Source organism: Manihot esculenta, mitochondrion (assembly GCF_001659605.2).
Source record: "Manihot esculenta mitochondrion, complete genome".
Classification (NCBI taxonomy): domain Eukaryota; kingdom Viridiplantae; phylum Streptophyta; class Magnoliopsida; order Malpighiales; family Euphorbiaceae; genus Manihot; species Manihot esculenta.
The window spans coordinates 527458-546642 of NC_045136.1; the positions used below are offsets into that span (position 1 = coordinate 527458).

General features: G+C 44.4%; 1 protein-coding gene across 1 annotated transcript; it reads right to left on the reverse strand.

Annotated features, from left to right (window-relative positions):
• Window positions 1-8395: 8395 nt before the first annotated feature.
• Window positions 8396-8956, reverse strand: rpl5 (ribosomal protein L5). The gene has a single exon. The coding sequence runs from the start codon at window positions 8954-8956 to the stop codon at window positions 8396-8398; it is 561 nt and encodes a 186-aa protein (YP_009709939.1).
• Between the last annotated feature and the right edge of the window lie 10229 nt (window positions 8957-19185).

The following is a 19185-nucleotide window of genomic DNA, read 5'->3' on the forward strand; positions in this document are numbered from 1 at the left end:
GTTAAAAGCATTACTGAATCGAGTGAACCTCTAATAAAGGGCTTTATTATCCCTTTTCCTGCCTTAAGACCGCCTTTCTTACATTCATTGGCAGATGCGCCTGAACCTCTTTTTCCTGCACTAAGCATTGACATTAAAGCGGAAACTGAACCGCTTTAGACGAACTTTCGCTTTAAGTCACAAAGCGAAGGAGAAGGCCTACCAGAGGAGCGAGCCAATGATCAAGCCAGTGAAATAAAGTGGGAAGAAAGTCAAGCAGCGAGTGAATGGCAATCTGCTTTCAAGCTTGCATGGTATGATAATCTAGCTGATTTAAGATAAGTAGGGTAGGGTAAAATAAACCTGTTTGGATGAAATCCATTTTCAAGACTTTCATCAGTCCCAATCCAGCAGTAAAGGACTAGGGTAAAGCTAGGGCAAAAGGATCTAGCGCAAGAAAGCAAATAGGGATTACTGATTATAGGGCTTATAAGTAAACAAGGAAGTTTCACCAATCTAGTGAGTAATTCTAGGAGCAGTGATAAATACAGTTCAAGAAAACCAGTACCTCTATCTTACTTCGAGTGACTTCGAGCAAGCAAATCAAGTTCTGTTACAGCGAGTGCGAATTTCCTAACTACCTGACCGGGGCAACAGCAGCCTTTATGTATTACAAGCAGGGCTGATACGGCTACCACTTTATTCACACCCTCAACAAGTGCTTAATTGCCAACATTTCTTTTATGATCTTCAAGACCTCCCCGCAGAGCGATTTCAACCATTTCGTGACCGCACTCGAGGTCCCTCGTACTTCAGAAGGGACCCTTCTTCTGTATGGGACGGGGAAGATTTACAATCGCACTCCCTGGCTTGCTTCGCATAGGCTACACAAGCCAGGCTAGAGAGCATTGATTTCTTTTCTCGGGGTTCCTTCCCTCGCTTAATTCTTTCTCGTAAGTCACTTTGTTCCCCAGCCCAGACTTCTTTTCCTTCCACGATTTCCTTCTATAAGTTGGTTTCCAGCCGATCAAGAATCTATCTTCTCTCACAGCGTCAAAAAAGACACTTCGACCGATTCACTAAGGTACCAGGCCTACCAATAACAATCTATCTTTATTTAGTTATTTAGAAAGCTGAATGAATATGGATAGATGCCCACATCAAGCACTTGCCACAGAGATTCTCCTCGCTAACCTAGCCTGATTCTAGAACTTCTCAACCCATGACCACGCAGCTAAGAAAGCGAACATAATCAGGTTTGAAGAAGTCAAGCCATTCTACCGACAGGAAAGGTTGGGGTATGCTCGACCGAAGGAAAAGAAATGAGGTCTCGTGATTTGTCTCAGGCGGACAGACTGCCCGAGCTAAAGAAATAGTAGCTGCTCCGAAAGACCTATTCTACATCCGGGACGAGAAGTACTAATGCCGAAGACTGCACAGACACATTAGGCTTCCTTTCTGTTCTAGATTGGATGACTCAATCCCCCTTGTCCACTTCTTAGAATGATTTCCCTATCTAAGCCTTCAACTACCGTACCTGTGAGTTTTCGGATAGACCCCTGTGATAGATTAGGGTGACTAATTCGCACTATAGATTAGGGTGACTAATTCGCACTAATGAGTCAGTAAGAATACAAGACCTCTTCCCCAACCCAACTCACGGAACTCAAGTCATCCTTTCTCTTTATAGCATATCCCAATCCCGTCGCTTTATCCTTGCCCTTTTCTTTCTACAGGAGAGGGTACCCCCTCGGTAAAGGTCTTCTTACAAATGCTAATTAGGTTAGCTCCTTATTAGGAATGGGAACGAACTCTTTCCAAGCACGAATTCCAGTCCTCCCAGCAGGCTTTTTCCCAGCTGCAGCAACAGTTGCAGATGATGCATCCGTCAAATCCTAGCACAGAGTTCCCAAGCTCCTAAACGGCAGTGGCCTGGGCTTGCACCACAAGCAGTTTCCAGCACTTCTGCTACTACACTCCCTACAGATGTTCCTCTGTCTACATCTGCTCCTACTCCAGGCCTTATGAATCAGACAGTAGCCCCTGTAAAATGCAATTGGACTGAGCATACTTCCCCTGAGGGATTAAAGTACTATTATAATAGCGTAACTCGTGAAAGCCGGTGGGAGAAAGCAGAGGAATTGAAAGAATTTGAGCAGCAGCAGCAACTACAACAAAAACCTCCAGTTCAACTGCCTCATGCCCAGCTAAACCCTCAAGTTCTGCCCACCCAGCAAGTGGCACAAACTCAACAAGTGCAGCTTCAGGCGCAACTTCAGACAGAGTTTCGCCACCAGCAAGAGCTGCCACAGCCGTCTTTTGGGTATGTCGCTTCTGGAGTTAGAGGTCAACAAGATGCTGAGGAACTTGGCTATACACAATTACCTGTAGCAGCTAATTCAATCAGTGATCCAACACGCTTCCAGGGGCTTCCAGTTGCTCAGGATTGGATGTTGAAGAATAAGCCAGCAGGAACTTGAAGACTGGAATTCGAGGAAGCCAAAGTTACAGCTACTTGAATGCCAGGTGAGAGCATGGTGGCTAGCTCAGGGGCAACTCGAGGATAGCAACAGAAAGAAGAGCTATGAGCTTAAATGCTGGATGAATTGAATACTTAGCCCGCCTTATAGCCGCGGAGAATCACTGTCCCACAGTTACTGGCTTGCACATTAAGCATATGTGTGCCATCGGTGCATGGCTGGGGAGGAGACACGTGGCCTTTGTTTCTGGCGCCTTAGCCTACTCATTCTAAACCCGGGGAGTTCGCCTTTACTAAGCTAAGAAGACTGGACTTCCTCTTACTGTACTGGGCTTCCCCTTAGCCCTTGCTTGACTTGGCCCAGACAATTTCTCTTTACCTGGCTCAATCTCTTCGATGCTAACGGTAGAGGTTCGAGGAGTTGCGGCGAGTAACTGAACTTCATCAAGCCAGGAAAGAAGCTCGACAAAGACGGAGACGGAGAGGAAAGCTTCTGAGAATATAGGTTTTGAGGTGGCATCAATACCAGAGAAGAGGGTGGGAATCCCCTCTTATGTCATTTCCCTCCTTTCGAGAATAACTATTTCGGTGGGGAAGACTCCTGCCTGGAGGCAGTAAGCTTTGTTTAGTTTTAGTTTAGGCTGCTAAAGACTGACTTGCCCCAACAGCCGTAGCTAAAGGCTTAACCCATTGTTGAGTACCCAGATTCTTCAACCCCGACCTCAAGAGAATCCGGGGAAAGCTCAATATCAAAAGAAGCTTGACCGGTAGCGGTAGGGAGAGAGAAGTTTGGGATATAATCTGAGTTTGGGGCTAAGGCCTGTAGCTATCGGAGTTTCACTCTTTTCTTCACCGGAATTGGAATCTACTTCACTAGATGGAAGAAAGATCAAATCTTCCTAAGCCTAAACTTGCCGTGGAAGGGAATAAATCCCTCCCTACTTCATTTAATTTAATACCGAGGGGCATATCTTTCTCGGAAAGCAGTAAACGAGGGAACGGAACTCGCTTTCGACTTAGAGGAAAGAGAGAATATTGACTTCGGAAAGTAGTCGCATAGAGGCGAGTCAAGGGAAAAGCTGTCAGCTAGACTAAAGAGGAATGAGACTAACAACCAGATCGACTAAAGGCGTTGGCTTACAGCGAAACTAGGGCTGAAAGGATCGGAGTTGATGTTTGACTTACTAGATCGACTAAAAGGTTTCAAGTAAGGGAGCCAGAGAAAGAGCTGATCTTCTTGCATCGGATCTAATGGATCGGAATGAATCTGCTGCAGCAGAAGAGTTCGCAGAAGAAGCTGCGTTGGATGCTTCCTCAACAAGGAGCTAAATCTTCTTTCTTTGCAAGGGGAGATCTTTAGCAAGAAGGAAAAGAGGGGAAAGGTTTACTATAGGACGAGGGGGGTAAGAGAATAACACAGAAGCAAAAGATAAAGGAGTGGCTGATAAAAGGAACGAATCCGAGTTCGAAGATGCGACTAGGAACTCAAAGTCGAGGTTCGAAGAAGATGTTCACAGGATTGGCAATGATCTGAGTCTGATTGATGTGAGAAAGACGAGGGCAGGACGTTTAGCCTCCCCAGAGAGGGCATGTCCTCGGCAGTTAGGAGGGATCGCACAGCAAAAACAATGGTCAAGGCCAGACCACCGGAGCACCCAATCCATTAAGATGATGATGGCTCCTTCGGGGGATTGTGGCCCATCAAGCTCTGGGAATTGGCGGCAATATCTCAACTTATCATCAGATAAGGAAGGAGATTCCTCCCCCACAACCTAGGCTGCTCGTGGTCATGGAAAGCCCGTCTTTTTGGCATAACTGCCTCTAGCAGCTCCTTCTGTAAGACCTTGGTCAATCAGTTCCTTTTACTCATATTCATGTGCTGCGGATTCTCGAACAAGAACAGCAGATTCAATGCCATCCTCTTCTACTAGTGATTCATGTGCGAAAACAGCCTCTTCTGGGCTTGCGAGAGAGCTTTGACGACTGCCTTTCTGGTTTCAGGAGAAAGACGTAGGAGGTCGTAGGTTCAATTCCTGCTTTTGTTGATGTGGTGAAAGTCAAAGTAGGCGTTCGTCCTACTAAACGAAAAGTGTTAGAAAAAAATGATACCTCTATTTAATCGCTTCACGTCTGGACTACCTGAAATAAGAATAAGATTTCCTTGAATTGGAAATGAAATGGCTCTTACTGGTCGGGATCGTGTCTATATGTATAGAAGACCGGAATGGGAACTGGTAAGATATCAGGTGAAAGAAAAACCGCATTGGTGGCCACACCCTCAAGGTCCACTACACGCGAAAAGAAAAGTGAAGGAGCAGAAGATGATTTGTCATGTTGGACCGTGTCAAACTATGACCGCTAACAAGAATCAAATGACTTTACCCATTGGAGACTGACGGATAATGCGCCTTTAAAGCTGCTTCTGATTGATTCTCACTAGTCTTTTTCTAGGAAAGAGATTTTAAAAGAGAGACGGATTCCAATCTGCCAAAAGCTTGTCGAGGTGAGCAGTCTTACTTCTTTTGCTATTGCCTGGCTCAATGCTCTCTCTTCGATCAGTAAGATTCACCTCATACTCCTACCTATTGCATTTCCTTACCTTCTCATCTAAGTATACCGCCTATTGCTTGCATTTCCTTATTCCTTATAGTCATACCTTGCCTTGTCAGCTAAGTAATTGACATAAGCTTCCGATAAAAGGAGGGTCTATACCCACCAGCAGCCTAATAATCCGATTCTAAGCTTGCAGTGGATATGATTAAGGATAAGTCTAACTTTCTTGAAGGCTTAAGCCTTGCCTAGTCGCTACAACTTGACTTTTCCTCCTTGCTCTCAGGCTACCTAGTTCTTGGTCTTGAAGAGGAAGGAAGAAGTGATTCTTTCATACCATAGTCTACCTTTTCCAACTAAGTGATTGAAATAGCTTTCTTAGGGTCCATCCTCTTTCTAAGAGTTGGGCTTATGCCAGTTGGATGAGTTAGTCTGTAAACTAACTACCTTAAGAGCGGTCTAAGAGTGTCAGTGGTATAAGCAAGATTTCTTCCTGGGGTTGATGACCTCCTTGCATGCCCCATATCCTCCAGCCCCTTCGTCGCTCCTTGCGTCCAAAGACCCCAAAGCTGAGCCACTTTCCAGAGAAAGCCTATTACCAATCTTAAAAATATTCTTTCACGTAAATCCCTCCCAAGTCATTCCATTCCTTCCTGAACCATATCAAGGTAAGATATTCACTCTTGCAGGTAAGGCTCTAAGGCTAAGGAATTTCATATACAAGGCGCGAGTAAGGGTGGGGGAAGACCAATGCAATACCACCTTCGACAGGGAAAGGAGGATTCTAGGTAAGGCTTTCCCTGCTGAAACTTAGTTTTTCAACCGAGACTAGTGCTTAGTGTCTAAGCCTCTGTCCCCAATTTATTCCTGTAAAAGAAATTCCCACGGGGGAGACCCGCCTTCTTTTCTCTTTCTGCATCTACTTCGTATACTTTTGCTTCAGTTGAAGACTGACTTGCTCTTAGACTCTGCTATCGCTTTTTCTTCTTCAAAGCTCTTACCTTACGTAAACTTCACTCGCTCTTATGATGTAGTAGGTCTTACCTTTCTGGATCCCTTGGTTATGCCAGCTAATTCAATTGATCTGCTACCAAGGAGTTGACTCTTCTTAGTCTCAGCTTGCTTTCTTGCCTCAGCATCTTGACCGGAACCCTACCTACGTGCTACATAGATAGAGGCTGATTACCTTCGTTGGACCCTAAACTTCTCTTTTCTAGCTTCGACGATCGAGCTAAATGACTGACGCGCTAGGAGTGGGCGAATGTCCCAAACGGAAAAGCGGTAGCAGTTACATACCTGGGGATACGTTGTGGGTCTCATATATATCGAAAATGCACGTTTATGACCCCCACTTCTATCAAGAGAGGAGGTAAACATGCCTTAAAACGCGTTTTTATGGCCAATGCATAGATTCGTTGAGTTCGAGGTCCGAGTCTCCCCGGCGAGACTCGGGCAAGCAAACCCCCGATGAGGGATTCCCCGCGAAGGGACAGAAAGCCGCCTTAGAAGATCTCTTCTCTATGTTACCGATGCGTAGAAGCGCGAGGTTAAGGACCGAGGTAGTCTTTGGGAGTTTATTCCTATCGGTTCTCTTAGGGCAAAGAAAGATTTGCATATTTCCCGAATACCGGATAGGGCTACGCACCAAATGAATGGGATCGGGTGCAAAGAACCTCCATCGGGAAAGGTGTACGCTGGGGCAGCAACAACTTCTTTCGCAGAAACCATCTCAAATGCTTGAGGCCCCATTTCTTTTCTTCCCCTCGTTTTTGCTTTCTCTTTGCGACCTGGGATTACTAGCTTCAGAGATATTTATTCATTAACCGTACTTCGCGCTTGCACTTTTGGTGCAATCAAAAAGGTCTGCTCTCCCCTTGCCAGAACCCTTAACGGCCTTGCCCTTTGCGGCCTCTATCAATTTCCGAAAACCTTCCAACAGCAGGGAATGGAGCAAAAGAAAGAGACTGACTTCGCCCGAAAGCAAAGAAAGAAGGGATTGGGGAGAAGGGAACAGAAATAGCATAGCGACTAGTCTGTCTTTAGACAAAAAGAAGTAGAAAGAACCAAAGGAAAGGAAGCTAGCGAAGGAGCCTACGCCTATTGTCCAAGATTCCCAACAGCTCATGCCCCAAGCTTGGGTCCTTGAATGCCATGGAAGAGAGGCAGAGTCGAGCTTTTATATGGGGGGAGGGCGAACGAATGTGAGAGCCTACTCATTGAAGCGGAACACTAATCAATTTGCATCCGACTCAACCTCATTCAAAGACTATCGTCAGTTTAGAGCGATGCGGATCTATCTCCATTAATAAGCAGCCTTGAAAGTCGACCTTTCTTCTAATCGCCTATCCTGAATTGCATACCCGATTGCTTTAGTCGACACGGCGAGAAAGCATCCCTTACCACTCGCTCCAACCCAAGCACCTACAGCCTTCCGGGCGAAGCATTGAGCTTTAAAGCCATGTATTTCCGTGATAACTGAGCTTTCTCTCTCTTACCGCCCGACTCAATTTCTTGAGTAGCGAGAAGGAAGAAGATGAGTGAGCTTAAAAGCACTCAAGAAAGCGCTACGGCTACGGGAGAGGTGTAATAAACTGCTTTGAAGGGGCTTAGACCAATCACACTATAGGAGAATGGGACTAGTCTTGAAAGAACGGAAAGTCGATCTACGATTTCCGGGTTTGAAGGACCCACGGGGCGGTAAAGAATACCTATACTAATTGCAAGAGGAAAGCCCTAGACTTGTCGCCTTAAGCTTGCTGCTATGGATTCTAGGCTCTTAGATGTCCTCAGTTAAGGGATCCCATCGGTGTTGCTGTTTGCGTTTGTGCAATTTAAGGGCCAGAGCGTACGGAAAGCTGAAGCTGATAAGCCTTCTCTTTGGATAATGCCAGAGTGAATATGTGCTTGGTAAGCAGAAAGAACAACCTTACCTTAGGGGGACTTCCCCCCATTGACCAATACGATAGATGAAGGAGCGATAGCCTCGGTAATGTCTGAGTGATCATGGTCTTGTGTATGAAAGAGGTTGGATTACTGGCTTCAACAAACAAACCTTCATCAAGCAGTCAATCCGGGCTGAAGATGCGAATTCAAGCCAGTTCCGAGTCTGCGATGGGCGGAAGTAGCGTTAGTTATAATATGTCATTGGACGACGAAAAACGATACGAGAAATTCGAAAGAACTCATATACGGAACGAGGGCGACCCGTGAAAATACATCGGTTTCTTACTCGTGCAAAGGAACTCTTTTTTGGCAACTTGGACAACTTATAACGATGTTTGTCCCGCATATCACTAGGAGGATCTTTACAAAAGGCTTTATAAAGCTTTCGTCTTAGCCGCGAGCAATCTACGTTTGTGATCTCGTATATTTCGCTTCTCCGACATCTTACTGACTTTCCCCCTCATCTTTTTGAAAAAAGCCGCTCCACGGTGGTAAAGTCTCATCTTGTGTGTTGGCCGAAGTGACAATAGTCACATTGAACCCTCGAATATGTTCGAGGATCTCGAAATGATCTTCCAGTTCTGGGGAGAATTCGCAAAACTCCGTTTCCATCGAGAATTGAATGGAGTTTTCCCGTATTTCGACCGGAGAATCTAAGAGAGACATTACTGTCGAGATTCTGACCGAAAAATTCGACATTCCATGCCCTCGGAGAGTGCTTTGTCGTGCTAGGTCACTGACATATCCTTTTTTGTCTTTATTTGACCCCAAGAATGGATTGGATCGAAACGACTTTCCTGTCAAACCCCTTTGTGTCTGTATTAATTTCTGACCGCATGGAATCTCCATAGCCAATTTTCCATTTTTGATTATGAAATCATAAGGTGCCTTTGGTACTACTCTTATTTCACACAATCCAGGAACTTCCATAACGTTGGCGTGATTCGATTTGAGCAACGGATCCTGACGTGATACATCTTCGTAATGAAAATAGAATGGAAACATTTTTTGGCTTTTACAGTATCTATAGAATAAGCACTGTGAACTATCTGCTTCAAAACAAAAAGATAGTTGTAAGAAAGAAGATTAGAACAAATAAGATCATAAAGGCTTATTCCACATAATGGAATAAATGCGATCTTTTTCTGCTTTTGTGGAGAAGTTAAATGGGATGGGGTTCCCATTATTCCAGTGTTCCGTCTGGAGAGAATCTATTTTTGATAGTAATTCTCTGTGAAACCCCACCGTCTCAACATCCAATCTTAATTTTTGGATGTATCCATTTATAGTGGCTTCGTGGAGGGCTTTTTTCTTGCCTATGTTGAATAGAATCACCAATTCCTTTTCAACATGTCGTCGTAAAGAATCGGGGGCCTTCATCTGATCCGGCAGATCTAGAGCTTTTTTCCAGTCTTGCTCGGAACATGAGGTGGACGCCCCCGCACCCGAATCCCCATCGGGGGATGGTAGGGAAGGCCCTAATCTAAGTTCTAAGTCGACCTCCCTACCTGGCGCTTGGCTATCTTCCGAACTTGATGGCCCCGAAGTTCCTGATGGAGCCACCATCTGAACCCCCCCCGGTATCAGAGCCCCCCAAAAAATAAAGAATCCCTGCCACTAGAATACCTCCTTCCCATCCAAGACATCGAGAAAAAAATAAGGCGATGGATTGCCCCGCTAGACGTTTCTTGATGTTGGCAAGAAAGACATCAAAAAAGTCAGTCAGTCCCAGGCGGAGCGAAAAAAAATATGAAATTACTACCAATACTAAAAGGATCGAAATTTTGATCCTTTGCCGATAAATGGCTTTTATCAAAGAAGTGAAGACAGAACAAATCCCGACAGCTGCTCTCGCACCGATTAATTTAGCACCCTCTAACAAATTGCGTACTCTAACCGAAATTGGATTTCCCATATGCGCTTAGACTTGACTTTTTCCCTTTTTGTTTCCCGGTCCAATCTTTTCTTTGTTCTCGAAAGTCCGTGCCCTTCCATGCGCTAAGCTAACATGGAAGTCGAGTTATAGCTGCAGCTCTTGATAAGCCCCTTTCTAGTATCAGTTTGCCCTAATCTAAGGTTAGAACTCCTCTAATAGAATGGGAGCACTACACTGGCTTTCTTTCCTTGCACCCTAATCAAGACGGCTAGGAAACGCTCTTCTTCATATTATTATGCCTGGTCTTGTCAGAGCCTTTTTGGTGTTGGTTGGTAGGTTAGGAGCTGTTCAAAAACCCTATCTTCTCAATAGGGTCTCCTCTAAGATCACGAGTGGCTCGTTAAGACTTCGTGCCTCAGACCTTCCTCGTAAATTAAGTCTAACAGAAGGACCTGCTTCGAGTGCCCTTTCATTGCTATTTGCTTTCTCTGTTCGAAGCTCAGCTGGAACGACGGCTGGAAGATTTCTTTCCTAGTGGGATGATTTAGTCAGGGCAAAGGATGAAGAAGAGGTATATTCAGGTTCGGTATTTGACTCCGGGGACTACGTGATCTATTGTCTCTATTGGGTACTTTTTCTTTCGTCCCTGACACCCTTTCTTCTCCTCCCTCACCCTCACTTCCCCCTGTCTATCTCTCTCTCTTTCTTGTTGACAGTGACATCAGAGTTCGTGACAGGGGAAAGCATGTAAAGGAAAAGTGAAATGGTAGCTACTTCTTCCCTTTCCGGTCGGTCTGGTGTGGTGTCATTGACTTCATTTCTCTTCACATCCCTCCATTTGAATCTCTACTCTGTTTTGGCTACAGACTGTTCGCGCTAAGACTGCGATGATGCCCGACCGTTTTTTTTCGAGGCAGCCTGCTCTTGCTCAGGTGCCTTGAGTGCTGCAGATGGTGTTCGTGATGCTGGCGATTTTTGTGTAGCTGGTGGAGCTGAAGCTGTAAACTCTGATGCTGCCGTTTCGGCTTACGACTTTATAACTTGAAAGTGAGCGAGCATAACTTGAAAGGAGTTTGGCGGGCCCTCATACTTCGAATCACCATCCGTTGAGCCGAGGACGGTGCTGAAGAAATGATGGGACTTCTTCTTTCCTCCCTGATGGAGAATGCATGCTGGCTGACGGGTGCTGAACCTCCTTGTACTTTCATGGTCCGGGTTTGCTTTTGCCTGGGCTGGTGACCTTTCCGATGTTGCGATGATCTGGATGGCTGCCTCCGCTCGGGAATGAGTCCATATGTGGGTTCAGGAGGAGGAGGACTTCGACTCTCAACTCTTTCTTGATCTGGGAGTTGCTGCTCTTTGAATGTCAAAAGCTTGTTGATTCCTTGCGAGAAGTAAGAAAACGTCAGTTGATGCCCACCATCGGACATACTCCAAGACCATCTTGCCCTCTCTGTCATCCGGCATTATCACGAAAGCAGCCCCGGTGCTCTTTCTCATCATATGTGCCCAGTATTCTGCCAGTTCCGAAAAGGTTAAAGATGAAGCGCTTGACGTCGTGACCGGGTGCCAGTTGGTCAAAACAAAATTGTCTTGCAAACTGGTGGAGATTGTACGGTTCTGCCCGAAGCACGTTGCCCTGCCGTAACGTCAGAATGCCGCATCGCATGGAGATCAGATACTATCTTTGATGCATTTTCACAACAGCAATAAGTAGCAAGGGCCCTTTTCTTTTCATCGACCTTGTCGATGGTATGGAATTCCAGTAAAAACGATCGATAAACAACTAACAAAGCAAGCATTGAAGGACGCTCACCGAGTCCTTCACTTCTAGCTAGTCTTATTGGATTGAACCTGTAGCTCTATCCATCTCACCTACCTGCACTACCTACCTGCCATACAGACAAGTCCCTATCTGTCCTTCTTTAGCTCATGAGATAGATCCCGAACCTGTGAGTATGAAGTGAAACAAGCTAGCCTTTTCTCTTTTTGGCAGAGGCATAGCACCCGAACTCTCTGCTCGATATCGTGAAGCTTTCGGCACCTTACTTCTCTTTTCTTTGTGAGAGCTATTAGGGAGCTATGAATGAGGGAGGGAGCACTATTAGGGAAGGGAGAGAGCTTAAGCATATTAAGTAGTATACAGTGCCGGCATCAACGAATCTATGCAGTTAGGAGGAATGGTTTAACACTGCTACTAGATGTCCACTACTCATACTAATAAGAGTATTACTTATATTAAGATAAAACATAGGGAGGAGCGCCTTCACTATCTATCCGCTAGCACCACTACCTTCTTAGCTACCACAGTCCCAAACCGGTCTTCTTCCTTGTTGCCGGAACCACGTGCCAACCGGTCCGCTCCTAAAACGAATCCTCGAAGAGGGTTGCCGGAAGTAAGATAGAATCCAACGAAGGAAAGGAAGTACTCAAGTGAAAGCTCAAACTAAAGTACGTAAATACCACTCTTCTAGTCGAGGGATAAAGTAGCTAATGCAGCTCTTGTTGCTAAAGTAGCTTTTACAGCTTCGCAGCCGGAGTTGCTCTTGTTGTTCCTCAATTGAGGAGGACGACAGAGCGAACTATCCGATTTACTAAAGTAGTTTAACAAAAGCTATTCATGTCGTGTTTTAGATTCCTTAGGTCCAGCCGAGCCTATAGATTCCATAGGCGGGTCGGTTATAGCTGTAGTTGTCCCTTTCAGACTCCCCCGCGTTGGCTTCTATAGCGAGTGCGAGTTTTACTTTTATTGCTAATTTATTTCAAAGAACATCTGGCATTTCTTACTCTTGAGACACTAGCACAGGTTGCAATCCAGATGACCAGGATGTGGGAGGTAAAGGGGTGACTACTAAGATAGAACCGCTAAGCAACTAGTAAGAAAGTCCCAACGATCCTATGGTTGATTGAAAGCGCTTTGTAAGTGAAGTGAGCGTGGGTATAGGGCACTATCGGATTCAATGGAATAAAGAAAATCGGTCCTATCTTTATCTCGCTCCAGGAGCTAAGCAGCCGATTAGCTTTATAATAGAAAGGCGGTAAACAATCCGTATCGGATGCCAGTCCGTCTGTATCTATGTATTGGAAGCGGACCCATGACCTCAAAAAGAAAGAAGACGTGTGGGTCAGTTAATCTTTTCTCGGTTGTATGGAAAGGAAGTCGGGCTTTCTATCTCTTACTTATATAAGAATAAGGCTGATTCCACGACTTTTGATGACACTGATGCTTATGCCTCTTAAGATAGGGGGATGCTGAAGCAGAGTAAACACAGGAAGCAAGAAGCCCGAGTGAGGACTGATTGCTAGATGTGAAAGGCTTAACTCTTATATGTTTGTACTTGACTGTTAGTAAACTAAGGCAGCCTGCTAAAGGCTTAACTCTTATATGTTTGTACTTGACTGTTAGTAAACTAAGGCAGCCTGCTAAAGGCTGTGGAAGTGAGTCACCTTACAAAGCAGAATGTTGGTTGGGAATAGGAAGTAAGTAAGACGGAACTACTTATCCCATTTCAAAAAAAGAGGCGAGAGAGCTTTATTTTCCAAAAGTTATTGATCTTTCGGGAGAACTCTTATCGATGCAGCTATTGCATCTGCTACCCCGAATGCCTGGAATCTTTTTTGCACTCCTTGAGTCTTGTTCAATCTATCATAGCATTCCATTTAAGGAATAGTACATATGAATGAAGGGCGTCATGCTGATCCGCGATCACTAGCAATTCCAACAAAAATTGCAAATAAAATAAATGAGATCTTTCAATTATTCTACTCTGTCGGGGGTAGCCTCAAAACTTTTCTACATTATCTCAAGCTGCCTTGAATGCCATCTTTGATGAAGATTCGGTTAGCATCAATCAGATCCGCTTTAGCTTCCTTAGCCCTAGGCTGAGCTGAAAGCTAGTTTGCGCTATTCCTTTTCCAGTACCCTCCTCAAAGGAAAAGACTCTTTTATAGGCTAGAGGCCGGGGAATGGTATGTACTGTAACCGGTCTGTCTAGTCTATTAGTGAAAGCTCCTTCCCCACTAGAATAGGCTATTATTTCGCCATGGTCAATCCCTCATATGGGCCGGCTGTCTTATATCAAGGCAAGGAGCTCGTCGTCCCCTATCACAGATCAAGTAAGACGTAAAAGATGCATTTGAAAATGCCTGCCGTAGGTCATTGATCTTGCCCTTTGGAAGTGTATAGGAACCGGAACGGATTTACCTTTTCATTAGATCTCCAGAAAAATCCAATCATATATGCGATGGCCTGAAAAAAAGGCATTATTGAATCGACCTTACCTTAACTTGAAGTCTCCTCGAGAGCTTCTTATGGAATATGGATAGGAACCGAGAAAGAATAAAGCAAAGGCAGGACCTAGGGAAAGATCGAGTTAGCAAGATTTTCCGATAGCTCCTTGACTTAGCCCGTCCGAAGGAAAGATCGTAGGAATTCCTGATCCATACCCATGGTAGATATACAACAAGAATGTTGCTAACTTTCTTTGTTGAAACAAAAAAATTGAATAAAAATGGATGCTCAAATGTCATAATATTGAATGTTCGGCTTACCTTACTCCTCTCGTCACGTTCAATAAATCCGTTTAAGCTGCTAGTTTGAGTGTATTATATAAATGTCCACGCATGAAAGAAATAGAAATCCCTTTTTCGACCCCAGAAAAAGCATGATTTACTTCAAGCCGTTTTGCGAGTTAGTTGTCGGAAGCAGCTTTTCTTTGAAGACAGTTTGAAAGAGAAGCGAGTCGGGGGAGATATAAAGACAATATTGAATTAAGTTGAATCAGATTCAAGTAAAATAAGCGCAAGGGGCTGCTAGATAATAGGGAGCAGAAGGGTTAGGCTATTTCACTTTATCCCCCGGGCTATCTATAGCGGAAAAGGTCTTTCTTGAATGCTCTCCCGTTGCAACTTCATAAAATAAGATCGAAGATAGAGACGCATCTGCACCCGAATCACCTAAAGCAGAAGTCTTCATCCTCAGACTCCACTTGTTGCCTTTTCTGGCCTAAGTATGGAATGGCCAATTGAGTAGAAAGCTAGTCGAGATAGACCAAAGAAAAGCGGGAAAGTGCAAGATTCTCCCTACGTTAAGGATTCTTTCGGACTATAGTTTAGGGACAGAGTAGGGAGAGGGAGCGATGGTTGGAGCGAATGTACAATGGTAGTGCTATTAGTTCGAGTGGCCGGAGACCTAGATCAGGGTCAGATACCAATTCAATTTCCTTTGTTGGAGTAGCCCGAGAAATGGATCTTAGGCTGGAGATGGATCCTTTCTGCCCTTGGCTGTGATGGTGCTCTATTATCTCTTTCTATTTCTCCTAGGCGTATAGATGAACCGATATCCTCTTTCAAGGGGGAGCTCCCACTCAATAACTGATTCACTGAACCTAGCTGCTCCTATGGCTTAAATTAAAGGTGGATCTAAGCGACTGAATCAATTAATGAGTTTTGACTCGATTCCCCTTTTCGTAGGTTCCTTGCGATACTCTTTTCTTACTTGCTTTGCTCGGCTTTTGTTCAGAAACTATCTATTTATTTCCAACACGACGTGGGTCTTTATTTAGAGCTCTCCGATCGTGCTTCTATTTGACCTTTCACCGGTGGACTTGGGACTGATTAATGACTTTACTAGTTTGCCCCTCTTTTCTGATTAAGCCATTGGCATTGGAGCCCAGTTCCCAGAAGTCCTTCTCCTTCTTTGATGGCATCACCACTCGAAGTCTAACTCTTGAATTGAGGTCAGCGAGTCAACTGCATAAGAGCGGCTCTCCTTTGGTTCGGCTAATCCATCGTTAATGGTCGCCTTGAGGCGGGTATTAGCCTATTAGATAGAAAGAAAGGCTTTCTCCTTCGAAATCCTGTCAATTCCCGGTTTCTTGAAAGAAGATCCGCCCTTTGGGAGTCAAATTAACTGGGGACTTATTCAAGTAAAGAAATGGGGCTAAGGCATCCTCTACTGTTTACGGGATGACTTACTTTTTATTCATATTCACCTGAGCACTACTTAGTAGAAGAGATTTCTGGTTCTTGCTATTCATGTAAAAATAAGTCTTTATGGGATATGTGGGCCGACATACCGGTCTACGCCCATGAAAATAGGAACGCCAACATAGGAAGGAGTTATTAAAATAAGACTACATATATAGATAGCAATAGCCGAAATAAGTAAGCCCCTTCTTGCATCTAGGATTTTTATATATCCATAAAAAAATATTGACTGCATCAAGAGGGGAAAACTAAACAAAGGAAAAAAAAAAGCTCCTCTAACTACTAATAAGGCAAGCGCGACCCAATGAAGCGCGAGGAAGAAGCGTTATAAATAGATAACAGTGAAGACGAGGCAGCCTGACAAACCATATTGGGAGAAGAAAAAGAAACTTGTAAACAAGGAACTAATATATAAACAAAAGATGGCCACTTCTTTTTCTCTTACTTTTTCTTCATTTTGAAAATTAAAAACCAAGAACAAATAAAATAGAAGAGCACTTCCACCAAAGACTAGTACGCCCCAGAGACCCTCTTTGGGACAAAAAAAATAAGAAAAAAGAACATAAAACCAAAGAAAACAGCATAAAAAGGCTTATATTCTGGGGGAAAGGGCGAAAGAAGATTTTTCTTTCAATGGAAGCAAATAGAAAAGGAAGACTGAGTAGGATCAAAGAAACTAGCAGACTGATCCCTAATGAGAGACATATAGATTGTGAAAATTCGGAGATCCGAGTAAGAATTGGCATTTCTCTTTCTTGATACATTCAGCTCTGCCCGCTTTGACTCACTTTTTAATGGTAAACTTGATGCGGGACTGGTGAAGTCTTTACGCCAGACTTCTTTTGGCGAAATTCGGTGGCGTGTTTCGCCACAACTTTTTGGGATGAGATTAAGTTGAAAAACGAATATGTCACCGCTAAGCATAGCTACCAATGCAACCCAGTTTGTCTTATAATACGATGATAGTAGTAGCAAGCAAGTCCTTTTTTCTTTATATACACATACACAATTCCCAGTCCAGGAGACTTTGCGAACAGATCTTCATTCCGGGATAATCACTACTCGACGAGTTAAGCGAGACAAGGCCAGCCCTAGGAGTCCCCAGAAGATATAGGCAAGACAATCCGCTATTCTGCTTTTGCGCAGACGGATCACTCGCGGAACACAAACTATATCACACAAGCCAACCTTGTGAACAAACTCTACTTATTTTATGAGGATTATTGAATATCGGTTCTTGGCCCTCGGGTCTTCCTAATTGCGGAGATGACCTATATGATGTGGAGGGGACATGATTTAAAGCTTTTCCAAGAGACAAGGAGACATACGGAATACCTGACAATGAGATGTACCGGGGCTACAAAAGGAAGAAGAGTGCCTCTCCTGCTTTCTTCGATAAGGCGAGTGACCTCGTACCTCGATCTTGGCATTCAAAAAAAGGCTGGTAACAAATACGACTTCGCCCACTGCAACGAATAGAACAATAAGACGATAGGGGTATGTGACTAGACCTGCAAGACTCGCTTTGGTTTACTCCACTGAAAGGGCAACTAAAGGAAAGGGCATTCACCCGATCTATGACAACAAGGGATTGGACTGCTTAGGCGGCTTAGTAGCCTTTGCTGGAGTCAAATTCATTATTTAAAGACATTTTTGACATAAGTCCAAAGGAAGGAAGATTCCGTTTTCCAGGCCATAAAAAGCGATACCGGAAATGACTAAAGAAGCGAAGGTCTCGGAGAGACTGGTGCTTACTATCAGTCTCAAGGAAAAGCTTTTACGACTGCCCGGAGCCGGAGTTGGTCTCGTGGCTAGGTCTTTAACCGGTTCGGAAGATAAACTATCAGTCAATGAAGTGGGCTTAAACAGAAAGTTGGCTATTGTATTGAGATGCTCGCTTGGCCGGAAAGTCGAGCTAGCAACGACTATCGAAGCAGAAAGAAAGGATGTGATTAAATGTCTTGCCATTGGTTGGCTCTATTCCATACCACCTCGCAAGGATGAAGGTAAAGGTCTAAATCCCTGCTCTACACCCGTGTAGTCTTTCCTACAAAAAAGAGCTCCGCCAGTTCCAGGAGGCTATTTCTCAACTTTAGTCAGAGCTAAAGGAAGTCGAGAAGCAGAAGGTGGGTCAACACCAGCTCAACCAGAGCCTAGTCCATTAACTTTCCCGCATTCATAAAGAAGACCTAGGCCCATCGTTGGAGGAAAACGCAGAGGATGCTTTGGCTGTGACGTCGGTTATCCCTTAAAGACTTTCCATTCAAGGGCTAGGAATGGACCAATGCAAACCCCAGTCCCTTTTTGGATAGCATCTCTGAACCATGTTTTCTTTCTTACCTTACATGCTCCATATCACCACCTGCATATTACATGCTCCATACCTGTATATGAGGATTCTTTCTGCAATCGCCACTCTTACTTCTTTCTTAACTATGTCTTGACTACTGCTATAGGTAGAGTAGAATATATAGAATAATGGAACTAGATATGCTAAAGTACATCTACTTTTACTCGGTATGCTTAGGAGCAGCTTCACTATAAAATCTGCACCTGTGGAACTAAGCTAAGGTCACTAGTTGGAGAAGGGATGCTTGCTAGTATGGCTCTAGATCACGATCTTCCTCATTGAAATTCTAGGCTGAACTTCCTCTTCCTAGTTCGTACTAAGCTAAAAGAGATAATCTCTCACCAACCTAAACAGCTTATGAAAATAAGAGTTATGACTCAACTTAATCAACTGCTACCACTTCCTTTGTTGCAACCAGGTTCGTTCAATCAAAAGAATAGAATCCGGATTTCTTTCGCTCCCTTCTAGCCTTTGAAAGCAGTCCAATAGGCGTAGATCCTCGCTAGGAAGACTAAGATTAGCAGTCGTCAGGCTTCCCAATAGCACCCGTATCCAATAGTGATTAAATTGCAAACAGAAAGACAACTGCAGTTACGGCTAAAACAGAAAAGACTAGTGCCGGTAAGACCAAGAGCTCCTAGGAGGGCTGTAAGAGTAACTGCGGATGTGCCAACAGCTGATGCAAATTCAATAGCAACTTCACTAAAAGAAGGGACAAATGCCATAAAAGTAGCTGCAAGTCTTTTAGCCGTTGGGGCTCTTTCTATTGGAACAGCCCCAGTGGATTGCTTACCAGATCAATGCTAGCTTCCTTTTAAGTAAGCATCCGCGTGCCACAAGGTTCCTTCATTCCGTCCGCACGAAACCGTTTAGCTGTCAGGCAGCTGATTAGGATGAGGGTTTTCTCCCCTTCCAACCAGAGGCAAGCCTATTGGGTTCACGGTTGACGTTATAAAAGGAAAAGGGCTTCTTCTCACCCTTTGGAGACGACTAAACAGTTATCTCACTTGCTTGAGACTA